Consider the following 21,984-nt stretch of genomic DNA (forward strand, 5'->3'; position numbering starts at 1 on the left):
TGGCACCGGCTAACGGAGGCAGACACAGGAGTCGAGCGATTCGTACTCGCTTCCCTCCTGGCTCTAGGGGCGCACCGCGTCCAGGACTCGAAGGCCTTGACCCATGTCCCCAAAAGGGCCCTCATGGGGATCAGGACAACTCTGACGACAGGCAATTAAAGATGAGTGTCTTGCCACGAGGCAATTATGACTATATTTAGCTGTGAGGGAAACACCCTGAATTCTCTTGTGCTGGCTCACACAGATGGCTGAGCGGTCACAACACAGAGCGCCGAGTGATGCAGGTGGGCAAACCCCGAGTTCACCCGTCGGGAAAGACCTTGAGAAGTGCTGCCCAGACCTTTTATCTCATTTAACTGGAGACGTCTCAGCACTGGGAAGCCTGCTAGCAGGGCAACCCAAAGCAGTAAGAGTAGACATCAGCATACACATCATCCAAAATACGAGAACAGATGGTAGCCGTTATTAGAAAGGGTCAAACGACGTTTTCCTATTTTGCGGGCTTTAATGATCATTCTCACAATTTACAAATATGCTGTTTCGCACGTTATATATCCACTTGGTAATGAAAAATGTAAGTTAATTCAACTCTCAGTTGAGAAACTGCTATAAAAGTGCCCTTGCTAAGGTCTGGTACCCGCTCCTGCAGTTTTGCATTAATACATCCAGCCAAGCGAGTTTCTCGTGCTGAACCTGCCCAACCCGCCGGCCCTCCCCCAGACTGCACGTACCCAGTTTGTCCTCCGCTCGCTCCAAGGCGAGGACCTGGAAGTTCAGAGCATGAAGGGGATGGAGCTGCAGGGCTCCAGGGTGACTAAGCCAGGAGGGACTGCACGCTGTAACACTTGGCACGGCTGCAGTCCAGCCCCTTTCATACGATACCGCTGGTGTCAGCGCAGCTCCCAGTCGGCTGACGTCTGGATACCTATGGTTCAGCTCAGCTCTCGAGCTCGGCTCCAAAGCCTGGGGCTAGGACAGTAAGCATGTTTTGGAAGAGCGCCGTGGCATGACGCTAGATGGCAACTCGCACGTGTGATGCTGTCTATGCCAGAGCTACCAGCCCCTCAAGTCTAAGAGCAATGAATTGACCCGCAGGATTCTGTTCAAAGAAAAGAAAAAAAATGGGGACCTGAGCCCAAAACACAACCAGTGGACAGACTAAAGCTGGAAAATTCCAGGTGTTCAGCTATGTGGTCCTCAGCAGATGAAAGGAAATAAATCAAAGGGTACTACAGCCTTGAGCTTTTCACCTGAACTGTTTCCAACACAATGATAATTCATCTTAGGATAAAATTTGCTTTCCAGTAAGACAGACTGTTTGCCTTGTACTTTCAGTCAGTTCAAGCTGATTCAGCTTTGTGCCTTCTCTGAAATAAAAAAAAAAAATCAGCAGCAAGTTGGATTTCTCAAAGAAATGCAATACAGCAAATTAAAACTGCAGTCGGTCTGGACTGCTGGAGGAAGTGCAGGCAGAGCAGGTGGGTGCTGCAGCGAACACCCCTGAGTTCTGCTGAGGAAAGGAAAGTCAGGACTTTCTCTCCAGAAAAGGCCAGGAATAGTGCTAACCTTTGCACCTGCACACATGCAGAGCTTTCTCCACGTCGAGCAATAACTGTTTCACAAACATTTCCCCCACAATGCTGTTTTTTTTTTTTTTTTTTTACAGCAGCGTAACCATCATCCTGCCAATAAGATCACCCATTCCTGTACAGTTTATATTTAATGTGCAAAAATAAAGGGAGTGCTTTGCAGCAGTCCCTGGAGGAGAGTAACAGATTGCGATGAGCAGTTGATTGGCATGGAAGGAAACTGCTCCCTGAGAGCCCCCTTCCCCCTGTACCTTCCTCCCCTCTAAAGAGCACAGAAATGCAACCCACAAAGGTAACTCAACTCTCCTGGGAGAATTTGTGGCACAACAGGCTGCAGCTCCTTTCAAAACGGGTTCGTTTCATTTATTTATTTTAAAGTCCACTGATCATCACCAAAAAAAAAAAACAAAACAAAACGGGAAACGCAACTAAAGAGAAAAGAGTCCAACCAAGACCTAAGAACCCAGAGCTATGAGTAGATGTGAGCCTGCGTTTGCACGGTGCAGGTGCACGCACAGGACGAGACGACGCATGCGCACTGCAAGCAGGCGTGTGGCGAGAGGTGGGTTCCTTTATGTTAACCGCTGAACAATGACAGCGTTGAGCAGGTTGGCTTCCTTCAGGGTTTGGTTCTCATCAGTCAGCTCTTTATTTGGGAAGGTGGTCATCAGGACGAAGCTGGTCGCAGCCATTGCTGGCCGGGCATCGACTATGAAGAGCCGGATGTCACGGATCCTGTCCGAAGGGATCAAACACACAAGGGCAATCCTGTTATTGAGCATCCCGGAGAATTGCAAAACAAAAGCCTAAATTCACCCTTTCCAGAGTCTGCAACCCTGCACTCGTGGCACTTGCTTTCCAGGTAACAATAGAGACCCCAGCCAGGCAATTCTGTGATTTACGATACTTCTCTATAGGCTCCTGTTTAATGAAATAAGCTGCTTTACAGGTTAAAGGATCTCAGCAAAGTGTTCTTTTACACTGCCCAGCTTCTGTGGTTTTGAAACTGAAGGGTTCGAGCCCCTCAAGACGAACAGATTAATAAACTGCTTGATGCTAAGCTGCTATAAGCAGCTGTGCCCACCACACACAGCATAACCTAGATGATTTCAGCTCCCAAGAGCAGTCTCAACAGTGACACTGGATCTATTTCCTGCATCTGATCCCAGAGGAAGGTTTTTGTAACTTTCTGAAGTGTTCTTCTTATCTCCATAAGAGAATCAAGTACAAGTATGGACAAATAGCCACGTTCTCCAAGACAAGGTAGGTGAGAAGAACTTTAAGACAGAACTCTAATGAATCAGTAGGGTATGTAAGCCAGCTTGTCCAAGCGAACCGAACCGTTTAAGAGCACGCCTCTGTGCTACAGTCAATACTGGGGAAAGCCCAGCAGAAGTATGAGCTGACAGTCAGAATAACAAAACAATTCCTAATTATCTGATAGATTCTAATGCCCTTTGAATAGTTTTGGTTTTAGTTTTTCTTATAGCTGACATTACCAAAAGTTCTGCTGTTAATACTGAAGCTCCCAGACATAGCATCATTAACTACAATCCATCACTATTTGGAAAGCAAATCCTATCCTTCCGACAGTCAAGATCTGCCTTAAAACCCCACAATAATTTTATTCCTATTCACCTATACAGAAGGATCCCCAGAGCTCCCTTTAGCAGGCTAGTCAGGATTCTAACATCTGCTCCATCTGTGCACAGTTCGCAGTGTCATTCAGGCCTTCCCAGTTAGTAACCTGTGTTTCCTGTTGCCTTTGTACCTGTGATTATGATTAAATTTCTGGACCAGTCGCCCACCATCAGCGAGCCGGATTTGGATGTTGGTGACGGGCTCCGACTCATCAATAGTGATGGCAGAACTGGCTTTGGCTTCATTCTCTGCCTGCTGGGCTGGCGAGCTGGTGCCCAACACCTGAGGTGCAGTGCTGAGAACAGGAAGACACAAAGAGAGCTGTTAAAAACCAAACCACTCACCTGGCTGCAGGGTGCCAGGAATCAGGCAGTGAGCTTCTTGCCCGCTGGGCCCAACTACCAGGGCTCCTAAGAGATGCCAGCGTAAGTTGGAAATGAGAATTCAGAAGTCAGCGAGCTAGCTGGCAAGTCAGCGAGCACTTGGCTGTAACTTCACCCCTACCATCACCTCTCATAGCACCGCATCTTGGTTCTGCACAGCCACACAGGAACAGCACCATTACAACCAGCACACTGTAGTGGTTCCAAACTGGAGAACTGCTTCCTGCCACTAAAAGAGTGAGTCCACAGTACACACAGCCAAGCCCCATTTTCTCTGTTACAGGAACACCTCACATACCACAGGCACCGAGTATCTCCTCTTCAGAAAGAGGAGTCAGTAGGCTCACCCCACAAAAAATCTGAAGTGACTTTCCCACATCACACACGCACACAGAGCAGAGCAGTGCTGCTGTTTTCTCACCTGCCCAGCTTTTGTCCTTCTCCAGTAAAAGCTTTGAAGACACTTTTAGGTTTCACATACTCCTCATCACGGTGATCCTCCATATCCAGGTTCACTTGTCCGCCTCGTGCTAACCTGCGCAGCTCTGCTGGGACTTCCCTGCAATGACAGTGTCCAACAGAACCGTCCTGAAAAAGCAAGTCAGGGACAGCACCTGCCACAGAACCCAATACAGCCACAGGAATTTCAGGAATTACTGTGCGCTCCTGCTAACTAACAAAGCAGGTGCACACCTCCCCGCTGACAGACACAAGCTAAAGGTTACTTTTCCCTGGCCCTTACCAGGAGTGACACGACATATCAGCAAATCTCTGCCCAAATATGAAAGCCTGTTCATTCACTTCAAAACCTCAAGGCCCCATACAAACCAGCGCCACTTCCCAATTCATTTAAAGTAGGTCTTCAAGTCTGCCCTCCCTTAGTTTACACATTTAGAATCTAGCCCTTGTAAGAAAGCTCAGGACAAATGCACCATTGATTCAGCAACCTGGACTCCACAAACACCTGTGTTTCAAAACATAGCTATTCTTTCACTGCCCTCTTGCTACTTACCCTCTGCGGATATCATCAAGAAACTGGGCATTGGATGGATCCTGGTAGCTCCTCAGTTCTCCGCTGTCCAGACTGAATCCACTTTTCCAGAGCTTCAGTACAACATGCACCTGCAGCAGTCCCCAAACAATAATCAGCCTCACTAAACATCTTACTGAGAATAACTGGACACAAAGAGAAAAGCTGCTGACTGGCAGGGAATTTCAAGCTGCAGAAAACATTCCAGCAAGGTTCATCTTGATCATTACATTCAGCAGTGAGGAAAAAACCTGAAGCGCTGGCTACGTAATGGTCATGCATCAGTTCCTAGAAGGTGACAACACAGATCCCTTTTTTGATGAATATGGCTGAAGAACCAAACATGTGTTAGGCAAGGAGCCCAAACCAAGCTCACACCAAGGATATTTGCTCACAAACCAAGCACAGGAGGATCTTGTGCTGATGCTGTTAGCTCTGCATCTCTTCAATGAATAAAGCAGCTTTACTGCACAGTGCTCTTTGCACAGTACTTTTCACAATCCATATAATCACACTACAGAGAATGAGAAAAGATCCCCATCCTTCTAAAGGACACTCAAATTCTTAACCAGAAGTTCACCAGAAAACTGCTCACCCAAGTCTCAAGTATCAGCTATTTTTTTCCCCAATCAGAAATCCCACAAGAAGTGGGGTTTACCATCCTCCTGAATTACTGTTAAGCTTTATAATCCTCTGGCTCGCAAGCTTTGTAGCTATAGCAAAGAAATCCCCCCGGTGACATCTACAAAACAGAACAGAGAGCTACTCACATCCTGAACAGAGCTCTGTCTCCTCTCCCCTGCCACGTAGGCAGACTCTTCCTCTGGAGTAGCCCCAAGGCGATACCCTCCCCCTGCAAAAGGCTGTAAGAGAGACAGGCAAAGAGGTTACAGGGTGACACAGACCCAGTACAGCTCGCTTCTCTTTCCCCAACACCATTCTGAGGGAACAGGGAGGGCTTCGGGGTAGCAGCAACATCTGCTATCCTGCGGGCACAGTGACCAGCTTGGAACAGTCAGAAATATGGCTCAACAAAGTGACTTTTCTTGCCACTGTGACACATGAACTAGAGCTGCACTAACAGCAGAGTCCAGGCTTCACTGCTCTTTTTAGATAGTTTGAGGACTCCACAGTACCCAACAGCTGTCACGGCGGGAGCCACACACAGATGATTACAATAAAAAACAACTGAAAGAGGGGAAAAAAAGAAACTCATCACTCCTCACTTTAGGCTTGCTAGTCTCGCCGCTGCTTTTGGCTGTCCGATCAACCGCCACAGCACCGTGCTCCTTCGCTCCTTTGAAGAGATCTTCCACCAGCTCGTTGGGACTCTTCTTCCTTGGAGGACCGACGATCTGCTGTCCGCTTCTCTCTGAGCCACCAGCATAAAACCTAGACAGAAAGCACACCGCTGCTGGGTAAGACTGGACCACTGCTTCTCCAGGAGACAGCGGTTTTATACCGGGACTTAGCTGCTCACTTTTGTACAGCTTAAAGAAACAGTTTGAATCTACAAATATTAGTTATGACCAGCGTATCTGCCACTTACAGTAACTGATGTAAATAAAAAAAAAAAGTCTCTGCGCCACAGGATATTGTAAAGTTATCCACTGATCAGCAGTAATGAAATGATACCAACTCTCAGACCTAGAAAGAGATACAGTCTAGACTGACAAAGCTCTTCCCAGTGCTAGTACCAGCTAGGCTACTAACTTCACACAAGACTTTTAGCGAGTCTCTGACCTCTCAGATGGAAGAAGGCAGGCAATGACTACAGGAAACGGCCTTACTCACCGAAGAAATAACTGGTATTTTGAGGGAAGGCATGCATTAATTCTGTGCTGAAAGTTTAGCGCACACGGGACAGGACTGAGCAGAAAGCAACGAACGCACACTCAGTGAAGTGCAATTAAACACTTCTGGAAGATTGGGTTGATTAGATTCCAGCTGGCTTTCAGCACATACACAGCTCACAGCTGAGTGCAGAAGACCAGGTGGCCTGCCTATACCGAGCCACTTTTAGTTACATCAGTTCCATTCAATTTACCTTGCCTGTTAACCTCAAGTGTTTTCAACTACTTGCAGCTGACACAGGGGAAGATTTCTCTGCTAGTGGGCCACGTCCCCACTGAAAAAAGGGACCTACATTCTTCCTTTCCACCTCCACATTCCGTTACATTCTCCTTAAATAGCACTTCAAAGCAACACAGGCAAGCAAAACAAAAACCAGTCCCTGCATTATTCCCACATTTCTGTTCTCCAGGGACACAAAGGATGATTTGGGCTTTTCCCCATTCTGAAGCAAGGGCTCCCACATCCTACCTCAGACTTTCTCTCAACAGCACAAGTCAGAGATGAAAACAGGTGTTTATACTGAGCAGATGCTCGCATGCAGAATTTGCACTGATCAAACTTTGTGTCAGACCTGAGATTTTTCTGCACAGGAATGACGTACCTGCTTAAGTCTGCTTTTGAAAAAGAATCTGTACGCATATAGCAAGCCATCAGAAAAAGGCAGGGTTTTAATTCTTTAACTGAAAACTTACCGCTGTCCCTCTTCCTCTTCGTCATCATCCTCCTGTGCATGAACAAGGTCTCTAAACGACGTTACTCGATGGTCACTGCAAAAGTCAATCAAAGTACGTCAGCCTCATGACACAGCTCAACCACGTGCGCAAAAACTGGTGAACACAGCGCATTAGGTTGACTCTGCTCTACTTTTAAGGTCTGAATGAGATCACAGGTCAGCGCTGGTGTAACCGTGTGGTGAACAAAGTTCTTGGGCATCTGTACCAATCACAGCAACCGAAAACAACAGCGAGCGCACTGGAGGAGGCTCGGAAGGTGGCTGCAGGCCCAGCAGATGAGGTAACTCCTCTGTCATCTTCCCTGTCACGTAATGGATTTGGTTGCCTCTTTCAGAGAGCAGTCATTTCCAAACCTGTACAAACACAGGTTGCTCTGCCAGGCCCCAATAAGGGCCAGCCTCCAACAACGCTCCTGTGGTCGAAAGCGAAATAATGGTTCTTCGGCAACATGGAATTTAGTCAAAGTCTGAAATAAGAGCGCTTTGTCTTCACAATACAGTCAGTAACTCCTTCTCTTTAAAAGTAGCGTTCCCCTGAGAGACTGAGAAATTCAGTCTGAGAATTCCTAGCTCAGGAATTTGGTAAGGGCAAATTATTTAACTGATTTTATAAAATGCTTAACCTGGTTAGATAAGGTACAACACAAAATTAGAAAACATTTTTCCTGTGGATATACAACCTGCTTAAATGCAAGTGTTACCAACCGCCCGATTGTCTTCTAACCTCAAAACACAAATCAAGCTTTTCCTGAGCGATGAAGCGAATTATTCTGACTGGTCTATACATCAGTTGTGGAATAATACCTGTGCTTGTGATGTACAAATGTGGCTATTTTCACAATTCCTCGAGTCATACGAAGTGAACCAAATCTAAAAGCACTGCAGATTTTCTGAATAAATAGCTAGCACCCGTGCTTTAGACAGAGCGTGGGTTTTGATGGGATTAATGTTCACTGTGAGGTTTACGAGGCCTCGGTAAACACGAGCTGAAGCTCTCCCCTCACCTGGCTGCAGTGCCTCTGGATACGGAGCTGGGTGTCGGCTGGGGAAGGGTCAGAATGTCCTCATCGCCCCCGTCCTCGTAGAAACTGGCGAGCGCGATCTGCAGAGAAACACCACGGGAGTTTTCCAGGACGACAGCAACCCGCCCAGAGCGGTACCTCAAACACACACACACACACCACGGCCGAAGCTTCTGTCACGTTGGATCTCTCGAGGGACATCGACGCTGAAGCCATTTTATGGGATTCGTGCCTTTGGAAGTCCTGGCAGAGCCGGCTCCCCTTTGGCTTTGTTAACGTGAGGGCAGCCACCACCACGGCACGCTCCTGTCCCGAAACGGCGGCCTCGCAGCACCCATGGGTGCGGACTGGGGCTCCGTGGGGCCGGGGGGGGAGAGGCTGGGAAGCCACCAGGGGGTCGGGGAGCGGGGGCCGAGCCCTCCCTTCAGCGGGGACCCTTCAGCGAGCCCCGAGGTGAGCGGGCCGCGGCCCGCCGCCTCTGCGGGCCCGGGGCTCGGCGTGAGGCGAAGCCCGAGCCGCCGGGGCTACCTGCAGATCCCAGCCGGCCGACTCGAGGAAGAACCGCGCCCGCTCCTCCTCGGCGCCCGTCACGGCCACGAACTCCCGCAGCGCCTCCTCCCTGGCCGCCATCTTACCGCGCTGCCGGGACCCGCCCCGGCACGGCCCGGCCCGGCACGGCTCGCAAAGCGCTCCGGCTGGGAAACGGAGCCGAGCGCCCCGCCCCGACAACAGCAGCCCCCCGGCGGACCGGCGGAGCGCCGAGCCGAGCCGAGCCGAGCCGAGCCGGGCCGGGCCGGGCCGGGCCGGGCCGGGCCGGGCCGGGCTCTGCTTCCCCGTTCCGTGCCGAACCAAGCCGTGCCATGCTGCCCTGTGCCATGCTGTGCCGCCCCGTGCCGAGCCGTGCCCACGTTCCCCACGCAGGCGGCGCAGCGCGGCCCCTTCCCCCGGGGAGGACAAGGAGGCCGAGGCCGAGGAGCCCAGGGGGGCCTGTGGGGGTCAGGGGGGTCCCAGCCGGGAACTGGCCCTGTCTGGGAAGTGCCGTCCCGGAGGAAGGTGCCGTGAGGGTGATTTTTGCAAGGATTTGTATTGATGGCAATAACCACGTGTGGAGCAGCACAGCGAGGGGATGGGGACGGCCGGGGGGGAACGGGGACAGGTGGGGGGGGGACAGCCAGGGGAGACCGAGACCCTCGGCCCAGGGAGATGCCAAGGGATGCAGCCTCTCTGGGGGCCGAGGAGGCAGCGTGGGGAGGCAGCAGGGGCGGTGGTGCAGGGCCCCCAAAAGAAGCAGCGGGTCTGCTTGTGCAGCACCGCCAGCCCAAGCTCGGCGCGCTCAGCTCGGAGGTGACGGAGCTCTGACGGCGCTCTCCTGCGTCGCTCCCGTCTCGGCGGCCTCGCTGTGCCGCGCTGGCCCCTCCTCAGGCCTGCCAGCGCTTGAAGAGGAAGAAGAGGACGAGGCTGAGGATCGCCTTCTCAAGCAGCATGCCGAGCCACAGGCCGGGGCTGGACAGGAGATGGGCACCTGCAGGAGCAAGGAGTGAGCGCGGGGCGTGGGGAACGCAGCCCCCAGCCCCACAGCCCCCGGGTGCCGTTACCTTCCGAGCTGGGTCCCTGCTGGTCTGAGGCAGCGACCCACAGCACGGCCCTGCCAATGATGGGGTCCCGGCCCTCGTGCACCACCCGGCAGCTGAACACGGAGCCGTTCTTCTCCTGCACGGCTTGCACTGCCACCGTGCTCCTCAGCTCGAAGAAGCCCTCGGGGGTCTCCGTCGGCCGGGGGGGGCTCCCCGTGTTCATCTCCGTCCCGTTCTCCAGCCAGGTCACGCTCACGCTTCCCGGGTAGAACCCCTGCACGTCGCAGGTGAAGTTCACCGTCTTGTTCAGCCCCACGGGGTCCGGGAGCTGAGCCACGAGCACGTTGGGGGGAACTGGGAAGAGAAGCAGCGGCTGGAGCCGGCGTCCCCCGGCCCCGTGCCCGCGGGGGCCCTGTCCCAGCCCCAGAGCCGTGAGCATGGGGTCCCCACCGAGCCCTCACCTCGCAGGATCTGGCCCAGCCGGTATCTCCTCGTCAGCGGGGCCGTCAGCGTGGCGTGCTGCACCTCGCAGGTGAGCTCTGAGCGGATGTCGTCCTTCTGCAGCGTCACCGTCACGGTGCTGGACATGTTGTAGGTGAAGTTCGATGGCCCAGGGGTGATGCGGATCGGCTGAGCCTGAATCGGGGCCCTGTCCTTGAACCACTTCACACGGATGTCACTGGGGAAGAACCCCCCGGTCTTGCAGGTGAAGGACGCCGTCTTCCCCGGCTCCGCTCGGTGGCTGGGCCCGGACACAGTCGGGTTGGAGGGTCTGGCTGTGGGAGAAGCGCGGGTCCATCAGCCAGGCTCTGCCCCCCCTGGCCCCGGGACCGTCTCCTTGGGCCGGCTCCTGAGCCCCTGCCCCAGCCCCGCTCGCCCCAGAGCAGAGCCCACGGGACGGGACGGGGCTGACCCGGCAGGGCTGGCTCCTGCTGGGAGCCGCACCAGAGCCCCACTCACCCTGCACCGACACCACCGTGCCCTCGCCACGCCGATACAACTCATCACCGGTGTCCGTTTTGCGAAACTTCACACAGTAATAGGTGCCGGCATCCTCGGGGCGAACGTCCCTGATGAGGATGGTGTGGTCTGTGCTGGATCCATCCACTGCCCTCATCCCACGGTGATGAGGGGTTTTTTTGATCATAAATGGTCTCATTGCCACTGCCCCAGTCCTTCAGCCACTTCACGGGGCCAATGGGAAACCCTTCAGTCACGGTGCAGGTCAGGGTCAGCGTCTCCCCCACCATCACCGACATCTCCTTCTGGGGCTGTCGCAGCTGAAAGCCCTGACCCGCCTGGGCACCCGCACCTGGGGACAGCGAGCGGAGGGTTTGGGGCTGGTGAGGGGCCCTGGAGCCAGGGCGCAGCATGGGGCCTCACCCGACCCCCAGCACAAAGCTGGGGGCAGAGTGACATCCCTGTCCCGTGCCCCCCAGGGCCGACGGCACTGTGAGCCAGTGCCTGCCCCCGGCTGCACCGCGGGATGCAGAGGGCAGGGGGCCTGGACATGCTCAAAAAAAGCAAAGTTTTGAGCTGGGGATAAAAGCAAGCTGGAAGAGGGGAGGGAAGAGCCCCAGATACCTGTGGGTTAGGGAAGGGTCGCTCTGCCAGCAGCAGGGGGGAGCATGCCCTGGCAAAGGCGCTGGGGCTGTGCGGGGCTGTGCACTCACCCGGGGCACTGCAGAGCAGGAGCAGCATCGGGCAGGCAAGAGGCAGCGCCTGTGTCACCGCAGCCATGGCGAGTGGCTTCGTCCCCCTCCAAGCTGCGGCTCGGTGTGGCTCAACTTGGTGGGGCCCTGGAAACCCTTCGTGCCAAAGGGGAAGGAAACGGTTTGGGGTTTGCCTCTGGCCGTGCTCCTCTACGTAGCCCTGCGCAAGCCCAGAGGGTTCCCACTCCCTGGTGTTTGTGCCATACAGAATCACAGAATCACAGAATCACAGAATCACAGAATCACAGAATCACAGAATCAGAGAATCGAAGGGGTTGGAAGGGACCTCGAAAGATCATGGGGTACAACCCCCCTGCCAAAGCAGGCTCCTTAGAGCAGGCTGCCCAGGTAGGCGTCCAGACGTGCCTTGAATATCTCCGTCACGGGATTGTTCCTCCCCAGCGATGCCAGCCCACAGATGGGTGGCACTGCCACATCCCCCGGCACGGGGCAGCGGGAGAGAGGGGGCCCAAAGCCGCACGCAGCCCGGGCGCAGACGGCCGCTCTGCCCCTCACGCAGGGCTTCGTCGGAGCCTCCCTGCAGCCGGGGCTGTCCTGCCGAAACCGGGGGCACCCCGTGCCCACCGCAGCCCCTCCGGCCCCTGGCTCTGTGCAGGCGTCAGGGCGAGCGCGGGGGGGCTTCAACTCCGGACGCGTTTCAGGGGTTAAGTCGTGCTGTGCTCCTGCCCAGCTCGGCCTCCTGCTGCCTGCCCCGTCCGGCAGAGGGGCAGGCACCAAAAGCGTTAACAGCACGCGCCCGTTTCCATTTCCTGTGCAGCTTCTCGTTTTCCTTCTGGAGTTAGAGCCCAAATTTTCGGCAGCGCCGATGGCTCCGCTCTGCGCCGCGCTGCTGGCTCGGCTCCTGCTGGGGCAGCTCAGCCTCGTCCCAGCGTGGCTCTCGGGTGAGTACGGGGCAGCGCCGCGGCGGGGGCCACGGACGGGCGTCCCGCTTCCCGGCCCCGCTCGCTGGTTGCTGCCTCTCGGGGGGCCGGGGCGGGTGACCCGGCCACCACAGCAAATCGCTGCCACGTGCACGCCTGCGGAAACGATCCCCGTGCGGGGGCTTTCCTCCTCCGAACACCTCTGGGCTCGTGTGGAGCGGCTGCCTGGGGCACGGTGGTGTCCTGACGTGCCCGCCGCCTGTTCCGGAGCTCCTCGCCCATTTCCCCCAGCGCTGGGACGTGGCGCTCGGCCCCGGGGACGTGCCCGACGGTGTGGGTGTGCAAGGAGCCGGGCGCTGTGCTTTGGTGCCCCGGGGGAGCCCCTGTGGAAAGGGAGCCGGAGGCTTCGGGCAGGAGGGAGCAAGGGGCGGGAGCCGGGCTCCTGGTGCACAAGTTTCGCAGCACTTGAGAGTTTTTCCTGCCTGGAATTCCCCCGTCTCCCGCTGCAGCTCTGGCGCCTGGCACCAATGGCACCGTGGGAAGGAATCTCTCCCCTTGCCCGTTTTGAAGCTGGCTTCCACCACTCCCGTTTAGTGCTGCTTTCTCCCCCCCATCCCGCACTATTTCTCAGCTAAAGCGCTGAGCAAGCTGTGGGCGCTGTGCCTGTGCCGGGCAGGGGGATCAGAGCGAGCTCTCGCCTCCTTCGGGAGCTCAGGCCCTGCTGTGCTGTCACTGTCCCCAGGTGCGGGTGCCCAGGCAGATCCGAGCTTCCAGCTGCGACAGCCCCAGAAGGAGATGTCGGTGATGGTGGGGGAGACGCTGACCCTGACCTGCACCGTGACTGAAGGGCATCCCGTTGGCCCCGTGAAGTGGCTGAAGGACTGGGGCAGTGGCAATGAGACCATTTATGACCAAAAAGAACCCTCCTCATCCCGTGTGGTAAGGACAGTGAATGGCTCCAACACAGACTTCACCATCCTCATCAGGGACGTTCGCCCCGAGGATGCCGGCACCTATTACTGTGTGAAGTTTCGCAAAACGCACACCGGTGATGAGTTGTATCGGCGTGGCGAGGGCACGGTGGTGTCGGTACACAGTAAGTGGGGCTCCCAGCCCAGCACGACCCCACTGCGAGCACCCCAGCTTGGCCCCAGCCCTGCCTGCGGCCAGGCCCACGCTGCCCCGCGCCCAGCACCCTCTCCCCGCTCCGCCTTGTGTCTTCACAGAGACTTCTCCATTTCGCAGCGTGGAGGTTGCAGCTGCCGTGCTCTTCTTCCTCCTCCTTATCTTCATCCTCACCTTCTGCGTGTACCACAAGAAGCGGCGGGCTGACGGGCAGAGCCAGGGTGCAGCCGGGGCACCCGCAGGCGGCTGCTCACCCATCCGTGTCCCGTGCTGTGCAGGGAGCCCCGGGACCCCCAGGTCGGTACCCCCACCTCCTTCGTCTGCACCCCGAAGGCGAGCAAACGGCCTCACCCCCCTGCCTCCTGCTTTCTGCTGCCCCCAGAGCACTAATTTTGCCCAGAAAAGATCCTTCATTCACTGGTGCCTCGCTGCGCTGCATTGCATCCCGTGTGTCCGTGGCCGGCTGGTGTTTTGCGCCCAGTCCCCGCAGGGTCTGAGGCCAGCCCGGGCACTCAGAGCGTGCTGGCCCTCTCCTACACGTCCCTATGGGTGCCACGCAGCTGTGTGCTGCGGAGTCCAGCTGAAATTCGGGGGAGAAATCGTGCCCTTCTGTACTGTCCCCGTGTGCTGTCTGCCGTGGGCGCGGTGGGGAGGGCGGCTGGCCGGCCCTCGCTCTAACAGCCCTCCTTTCCCCCAGCAGCGAAGTCCGGGATGCAGAGACCCCGAGGCTGCCCCACCAGGTAGGAGCGAGGTGTGGGTACAGGGCAGAGCACCCAGCCGCGATGCCCCGACGTGGGCGAGCTGCTGGGCACGTGAACATTTGGGCAGGAGCCCTGGGGATGCCGCGGCCCCGGGGCCAGGGCAGGCGCTGGGCGAGCAGCAGCTGCTGCAGGGGGGCTGCGCATCGTGGTGAGGGGCATCCGTGCGGCTGTGGCATGGCCGTCCCAGTAGGAAGCTGCCGTGAGGGTGATTTTTGCAAGCTTCTCTACTGATGGCACTAACCCTTTACACAGCAGAGCAGCGAGCAGGACAAGGACATCCACTACGCCGACCTGCAGCCCCTGCCCGAGGCGCCGCAGCGCAGCCGGAGCCCCGGCGCGGATCGCTCCGAGTACGCCAGCATCAGGGGAGCTGCCAAGTGACGCACAGCCCCGCCGGGGGCTGAGGAGCCAGCACCAGGGGAGGAAGCAGAGACTTTCCTGAAGGGCACCAGAAAGAAGAAGTGTATCTGTCTGCGCAGCGCAGCTGGCCCGAGCTTGGCATCCGAGCCTCAAAGCTCTCCTAACTCATTCCCATCTCGGTGGCTGTGCCAGGCGGGGGCAGGCTCAGTGCCCGAGCTGCCCTGCCCAGGCTCGCAGCGGCCACCCCGGGGGCCAGCGGCCACCTTGAGTGCAGGACCAGGGCTCCGGGCTGAGCATCTCTGCCGTGTGTGAGCCGTGTGGTGCCGACAGCTCCGCGAGGACTTCATGCACACCCTTCTCTGCCAGAACAGGCCACTGGAACTTTCTTGGCTCAGCAGATCCATGATTTGTCTTAGGTCATCATCGCGCCGAGCCTGTCCTCATTAAAGCCTGCTAAGAGCCGTGCTGCCCAGTCCTGCTGTGTGAGAGTGAGAGCAACGCTCCTGGCCTGCGGGGTCCCGGGAGACCCAGGGCTTCCGCAGCCCCGTGCCCGCTCACCGCTGCCGGCTTTGTGCCGAGCTGCCACCACCCGAAGCCTCCCCATGGGCAGCTCCCAAGCCCAGCACAAGCCCAGGAGGGTCGGGACGAAACAGAGCAGGCTGGGGGCGAAGAGCAGAACCGCAGCTCTGCTCCGACCTGCGCCCCAAGTGCCCGGCTGCTGGGCGAGGGGCAGGCTGGCCACCCCAACCCCGCACCCCCAGCGCTTGTGACACTCATTCCTCAACCCACTCCTTCCCATTTCTCAGTCATTTTTAACCTCCTGCTTCTGACCACGCGCCAGGAGAAGGAGGACAGGGTGAAGCGAGGCAGGAAGCCGCGTGGCGAGCGCTCCATGGTGCAGCTGCGGCAGCCGGGTGTGCCCTGGCACGGATCCCCCACGCACAGGCACCCCGCCTCAGACGCGTTGGTTAGGGGCTAAACACACTCCTCCCGCAGAGAAATCATTGTTCCTGCCTCTGGCCTTGAGATCTGTTTGCAGTTGCCAGCTTCCAACTCTCTTTATCTGTTGTTCTCTGTGAAATCAAAAAAAAAGAGAACCGAAAGAGGACAGTGCGAAGTGTCTGCGAGCCTGTGTGCGCAGGGGAGCCTTATCTGCGCGCAGAGATCCTATCAAGGGGCAAATTGTTGTGGGGGGAGAGAAGCCGCTTGTGAAATTAATTTGCATGGCTGAGGCAGCATCCCGTGCACCAGGGGACATGCCCCGGGGGCAGTTTGAGGACATTTCTTTCAGGAGCACTGCCGGAGGCACTCAGCACCTAGCACCCTGGGCACGGCGGGGGGATTTTGCCAGGGCTGGCACAGGGCAGGGGTCCGCCACCGCCTCCCGAGTGCCGGTGCCCAGCACAGACCCCTCTGCCCAAGCCCCAGGGGCACTCGGGGCCGTGGCACCGGGTGAGTGGGGAGCAGGGACAAAGCTCTGCGGTCAAGTGGAGCTCACAACAAGGCAGCAGCCAGGGCTGCAAGAGCTGCACGGTCCCATGCTCGGGGAGAACCTGCGGCCTCTGCGCGGGGACGGTGCTGAGAGTCACGAAAATGATTGCGAGCAGGAGTATGTAAAACGTGTGGGTGAGACTGAAACCGGGGAGAGACCTCGCAGACAAGGGGAAATGAAATCTGAGGGCACTTAGGGCTTTTGAAGCACTGGGCTGGGCCGGGAGGGGGGAAATCCAGTTTGACTCGAGCATATGTAAGGCAGCAAGGAGCACAGCACCGCGGAGCGCTGTGCACCTAGGAAAGGCCCAGGTCTGCGGCTTACAGCCCAGGAGAGGGATTTGGTGGTTATTATAGGAAAATCCTTTAAGCCATCAGCCTGGGGTGTGCCGGCAGTGAAAGCACAAACAAGCACCCGAGCGGGGACCCAAGGTAGGACCGCTCCGGGCAGCGCCTCGGGGAGGTGGGGGGGGGGGGGGGGGGGGGTCCGGCGATGCCGGCGGTGCCGGGACGTGGGACTTATTGCTCATCCTTCCTCCGCCGCGGTTCGTGGTGCCGCCAGGTGTCACGTCCTGCTAGGTCGCACGCTGGGCGCTGGGGTGAGAAACGCAGGTGCCGGAGCCGGCCTGAGAGCTGCAGGGGCTGAAGCAGCTCGGCGGGTGCAGGCGGGTGCCGGAGGGCTGGTGCCGGGGCCGAGAGGAGGCGGGTGGCCGGGAGGCAGAGCAGAAATGCTGGCTGGGTGCAGGGTGGGGAGCAGCTCCCCCAGCCCCAGCCCGGGCTTGTGCTGTGCCACGCTGGGGCAAGGGTGCAGGGGAGGTCGGGGGGGGGGGGGGGCTGGCCACGGCCGTGCCACATGCGTGTGCTTCAGCTGAGGTCGGTGAGCATGGGAGCGCAGCGCGGGGCTGCCTGCAGGGAGGCAGAGCCCAGCAGAGGGGCTGGGGAGAGGCTGCGCCGTGAGGAGGGGTCTGCAGAGCCCCCCCCCCCCCCCAGCTTGGAGCAGAGGCAGAAAGCAGCAGTCAGGGAAGGGCCGGGGGGTGCTCAGGGGCTGCCCCAGCATCTGCTCCGCTCCCAGCCCTGGGAGCAGGGACGCGGCTCCTGAGGCTGCCGGGCGGCTGCGCCGGAGCCAGCGTGGGAGGAGCGGGCTGTGCCGAAACCAGCGGGGAGCGCGGGCCTGCGGCAGCAAGCGCGCAAAGACAGCGATTAGGCTGGGGGAGTGCTGACGAACGAGGACGGCCCAGCATCCAAAGCCGCAGGGTGCCCTGCCATCGGGTCCCAGAGATGTCTTGGGGTCCCAGTGCTGTCTCGGGGGACCCTGCGGTGCCATGGGGACCCTGCGGTGCTCTGGGATTGCTGTGCCAGGACACCGATGGGGAGCAGCGCCAGGAGCTGGAGGAATGCCTGGGGTACTCTGAGGGGGCTTTGGAAAGGGCAAAAGGATCTCAGGGACACTTCAAAGGTCCCCAAGAAAAACCACGCGGGTCTCACCGCTGCCTGCTGCCTCTCTGGGGCCATGCTGCTGCCGGGAGAGGGCCCAGCAGGGAGAAGCACGGGGATGCTGCATGGCCAGGGCCCTGCGCACACCGGTGTCCACGGGGTGTTTTGGGGTGCCAGCACTTGCTGGGGAGCAGGAGCTGGCTGCCCCTGCAGCACCCCACCGGGACGTATTTAGCCTTAGCTCCCTTTCGGGGCCAGGCTGAAAGCAGGCAGGTGGGAACGATGCTGAGTGCAGGGCTGGGATCCAGCCCCGGGCTCAGCGCCGACGATGCCCCAGCGCAGGCTGCCCAGGCGTGCCTTCGTGTGACGCCGCTGCCTGTCCCCACGCACCCGCCGGGCTCTGTTCCTGCCGTCTCGGGGGGCAGAGCAATTCAAAACCCACCAGCTCTCCATTTATCAGGGCAGCATTTTAATTGGAAAGCGAGGATTGAAGCAGAAGCAAAGCAGTGACACGCTTTATGCTGTTCCTGATTTATTTCGTGTCTTACTTATTGAATCTTATTCCCCAGTTTCATGGTTATTGTGGATTTTTATTAAAGGGGATAAACAGGGCTGGGATTTGGGGTTGTCATAGGAACCGCTTCCGTGCCGCAGCCTCAGTGCCAGCTTCATCCTTCCCCCCAATTTCCTGATGCGGTGGGGGCTTGGCTCTCTCCGGCACACCGGATATTTTCCCAGCCCCTAAGCTCAGCCTCGGCCGTGGGGACATCAGCGGGACCCCAGGGCTGCGAGCTGAGCAGAAGCGAAGTGGGTGTCCTGAGGATGCTGCTCGTCCCTGTGGATTCTCCGGTGTCTGATAGGAGGCTGTGCCATTGCAGCTATCGCTGCTGGGAACCTCCCTGCCCTACCTGGTCGCAGTTTTGTGACATCCCTGGGGACAGCAAGGGGCAGGCTGGGGACTGCCCTTCCGGCCGTTCTCCATCTTTCCTGCCACAGGCACAAGGGGACAGAGAGTGAAAACGAAAGCTGTCAAACCCATTTAAATCCAGCGATGGAAGGAAATCCTTCACACCCAGCGCTCATTTAGCCTGGTGCTGCTTCACCGTAGGATGTCGTTGAGGCCACGAAGCTGGCAAGGATTACGGAGGGATTTCCAGGGCCGTGGGACGAACAGGAACATCCAGTGCTGAAGGAAGACTCGCTTTGTGCTCTCGGCATCTGACGGGCCGCTGCTCAGGGACCGCTGCCAGCCAGAGCCGGCACGGGGAGCGCAGCCCCTGCATGGGGCCGGCGCCCATGAGGGCGGCAGGGTGGGCAGGGGGCGTCCCACCGGCTCCGGTGGTGCCCCTCGTGTCAGATCAGGTGAAGGTGGCACACCGTGGTGCTCCTTGCCCCCCCCCAGCACCCCCACATGCATCGTGCCCCAAAGGAGCCGCGCACAGGGGCTCGGCTCAGCTCAGCCTCTTGGGGATGCTCTGGTGGGGCTGCAGCACTGTGAAGAGGATTTATGCAAGGAAAAGATCCCGGGGCTGCTGCTTAGACTGGGGAGATGCTTTTGGGTCACCCACGGTGAGGGCAGGGTGAGGGGGGGACCCCAGGCTCCGGCTCCTCCCGGCACAGAGCGACCTTAAAGCTCGGCCGTGCTTGGCCACGGCCGCGGTGCTGGCAGCGCCCCGAGCCCAGCACAAGTGCCCCTCTCAGGAGAAGTGCAAGGGGAAGAAAAAAATATTTAGGGAGGCAGGAGAGCTGCGGGAGGCAGCCAAGGCACAGGCTGAAAGCGCTTTCTCAGTGGCAGCGGCCACCCTGGCCCGGCTGCTCTTGGCCGTGGATGTGCCCGGGGGTGCTGCCAGCCCCCAGGGGCCGTGCCGGCGCCGGCAGCTCCTGGCACGGTGCGGGTGGACGAGACGAGCCCGGCGGCGCCTGGGCCCAGGGATGCACCCGGAGCCCCGTGGGCAGGATGCGGCCCCGCAGGGCCCTCGGTGGGGAGCGCGGCCCTGCTGGGGCTGGGGGCGCGGGGCGGGCGGCGCGGCAGGGTAAAAGCAACGCACCCCGTAAAATAATTGCTTCTGACAGATCCGTTTCTTCCACGAGGCTCGGGCTTAATTTTATAATGGTATCAGTAACCATGGCAACGTGTAAAAATAACGTCTCCCCGAGCAAGGCGAATTCCCCGTAAACATCGCCCGTTTCCAGGAGCAAGGGGAGCGCGGACGGGGGACTCCTGGCCCTGGGGCTGGCACAGCCTCGCCTGGCCGCCACCACCACCACCACCACCGTGCTCCCATGGGTGGCAGCACCCCGGGGCCCACCGGTGCTCGCGGCCCTGCTCCGGCCACACCAGCACCCGGCCTCCCTCCGCCTTCACCCCAGCGCCCGGCTGCTGGGACAGGTTCAGTGTTTGGGTGAGGATTCACTCGCTGACTAATTAACGGTGTTAACTGCTTACGCCTCTTGGTGATGATTTCATTTGCTAATCCTTCGGGCTACCCGGAGCTCACAGCGGCTAATTGGGTGGATGTCATTAACGCTCGCGGTCAGGAGCGGCTGCTGAAGGGCTGCGCTGCGATAAGCGCTGGAGCGTTTCGTTGGTGCCGGACGCAAGCGGATTTCGCTCCCCAGGACTGAGCTCGGTGCCCTGGTGCTGGTGAGGTCCCTCCTGCCCCCACGGCAGGGTGAGGGCCCAAAGGTGCTGAGCGGAGCGAGGGCCCAATGGTGCTGAGCGGAGCGAGGGCCCAAAGATGCTGAGTGGGGTGAGGGCCCAAAGGTGCTGAGCAGGCCAGACCACGCAAGGCCCAGACCCTGCATTAGCACCGGGCCAGGGTTTGCATCCACAGCCCTGTCCTGCAGCTGTCATGGCTGCCTGTGCACACACGCTTCACACACGCACAGCCCTCACACCCTCACGTGCAACGCACGTGCTCCTGCCCTCAGCCCTCAGCTGCCCTGTCGTGTGCCTCGGTGCTGAGCTCTGGGCAGGATGGCGGTGCTGTGCAGCTCCCACTGGCAGCTCCTGCCTCGGACCCACAGGACCAGCGCAGGCACCAGGAGCACGGGTGGGCCTTGCAGAGCTGGAATTGATCCCGGTGCTTTTGGTTGCCCTTTGGCTTCGAAACAACAACAACAAAAAGTTAAAAAGAAAAAAAAAAAGAAAAAAAAGAAAAAAAAAAAAAAAAAAAGAAAAAAAAAAAAAAAAGAAAAAAAAGAAAAAAAAAGAAAAAAAAAAAGAAGAAGAAAAAAAAAGGAGACAAAACAATCCAAAATGCTTGCAGCAGCACGGATGTGCCCGATCTCTCTGGGGCCAAAGCAAACAGCCCCAAGCTCCGGCACACGGCCCCCGAGCTGCGAGGCTGCTGCGGGGGCAGCGACCGCGGGGACGTTGACCGTGGGGACATCGACCACGGGGCCACCGGTGCCAGGGCTGGTGGCGGCGCTGGCAGTGCCAGGGGCTGGTCGAGCACCAGCGGGGGGTGCAAGCAGGGGCAGCCCCGCTCAGGGCTGGGCCCAGCCGTTTCGGGCAGGCACAACGCCATCCATCCCGGCTGCGGAGCGGTTTCCATCTCCACCGCGATGCGGTGGATGTGGCGGGCTCACAAATAACCTCCGAGCAAGCTCCGTTATCTCTTGGCACCCTTCTAACAGCACCCGGTAACACGCCGGGGGGTCACAGCGGGCCTCCAGCCCCCACCAGCTCCCCATCATGGCCTGCCATGGGGCCGGAGCTGCTCCCCTAAACCTCCACCAGCACAAATCCGCCACCAAGCCCAGTTTCAAGTCCTGCAGCAGTCCCGGCACCTCCAGTGAGAGCTCTGACGAGCAGGAAGCGATGGGCTGAGATAGCCTAATGTGATAAATCCCCCGGCGTTAGCATTTTTATTTTCATCTGCAGCTGCTGCGGGACTTTGTCGGGCAGCCCGGCCAGCAACGAGTTACAGCAGCCGTGCCTGGGAGCGCGCTGAGCATTATCTGCTATTGCAGCCCTGGATGCGCTTTCATGATAACCATTTGCAATCAACAAAGAACTTTGAGAGGATACAGAAACAAAAAAGGCAGAAGAAAATCAAGATAATAATGCTCCTCCCTTGGCCGGATCCTCACCCTGTCGCAGATATTGTGATGCCAAAGGGCGACCGAGGTCTTCTCCAGCATCGCTCCAAGGGGCAGTGGGCTCAAGGACCCCCAATGTCCCCACGGGCACCCCATCTGCACCCCGTCCTCCCACCCGCAGCACCCAGGAGCCTTCGGCCTCAGGGCTGCCCCCCTCTGCCATCCCCAGGGGGTCGCAGGGCCGAGCAGCCCTGGATGCAGACAACCCCCCCACCATCTTTCCATGCCCACCGTGGGTGTCCCCCACCACCCCTGAGCTTTGCAGCCGAGGGGTGAAGGATTGGGCCCCC

The 21,984-nt window shown here is 58.3% G+C and overlaps 3 protein-coding genes across 3 annotated transcripts; 1 reads left to right on the forward strand and 2 right to left on the reverse strand.

Moving 5' to 3' along the window:
• Window positions 1-1,927: 1,927 nt before the first annotated feature.
• Window positions 1,928-8,941, reverse strand: NSFL1C (NSFL1 cofactor). Its single transcript, XM_048074683.2, has 9 exons — window positions 8,781-8,941; window positions 8,235-8,332; window positions 7,190-7,264; window positions 5,870-6,035; window positions 5,414-5,506; window positions 4,626-4,735; window positions 4,035-4,172; window positions 3,361-3,525; window positions 1,928-2,324 (listed from the first exon to the last, which is right to left on the reverse strand). Exons 1-9 carry the CDS (start codon window positions 8,880-8,882, stop codon window positions 2,162-2,164), a joined length of 1,110 nt encoding a protein of 369 aa, XP_047930640.1. The 5' UTR covers window positions 8,883-8,941; the 3' UTR covers window positions 1,928-2,161.
• Window positions 8,942-9,056: 115 nt separating this feature from the next.
• LOC136786513 (signal-regulatory protein beta-1-like) lies at window positions 9,057-11,723 on the reverse strand. Its single transcript, XM_066978518.1, is given in 6 exon segments — window positions 9,057-9,847; window positions 9,885-10,180; window positions 10,288-10,602; window positions 10,787-10,958; window positions 10,960-11,138; window positions 11,500-11,723. Coding segments are annotated over 6 exon segments (1,206 nt in total). The 5' UTR covers window positions 11,567-11,723; the 3' UTR covers window positions 9,057-9,670.
• LOC106040832 (uncharacterized) lies at window positions 11,565-15,137 on the forward strand. The gene is made up of 7 exons (XM_066978568.1): window positions 11,565-11,597; window positions 11,697-11,886; window positions 12,317-12,440; window positions 13,406-13,515; window positions 13,646-13,841; window positions 14,242-14,284; window positions 14,558-15,137. The coding sequence occupies exons 1-7, from the start codon at window positions 11,565-11,567 to the stop codon at window positions 14,684-14,686; spliced, it is 825 nt and encodes a 274-aa protein (XP_066834669.1). The 3' UTR covers window positions 14,687-15,137.
• The last annotated feature ends 6,847 nt before the right edge of the window (window positions 15,138-21,984 follow it).

Source organism: Anser cygnoides, chromosome 16 (genome assembly GCF_040182565.1).
Source record: "Anser cygnoides isolate HZ-2024a breed goose chromosome 16, Taihu_goose_T2T_genome, whole genome shotgun sequence".
Lineage (NCBI taxonomy): Eukaryota > Metazoa > Chordata > Aves > Anseriformes > Anatidae > Anser > Anser cygnoides.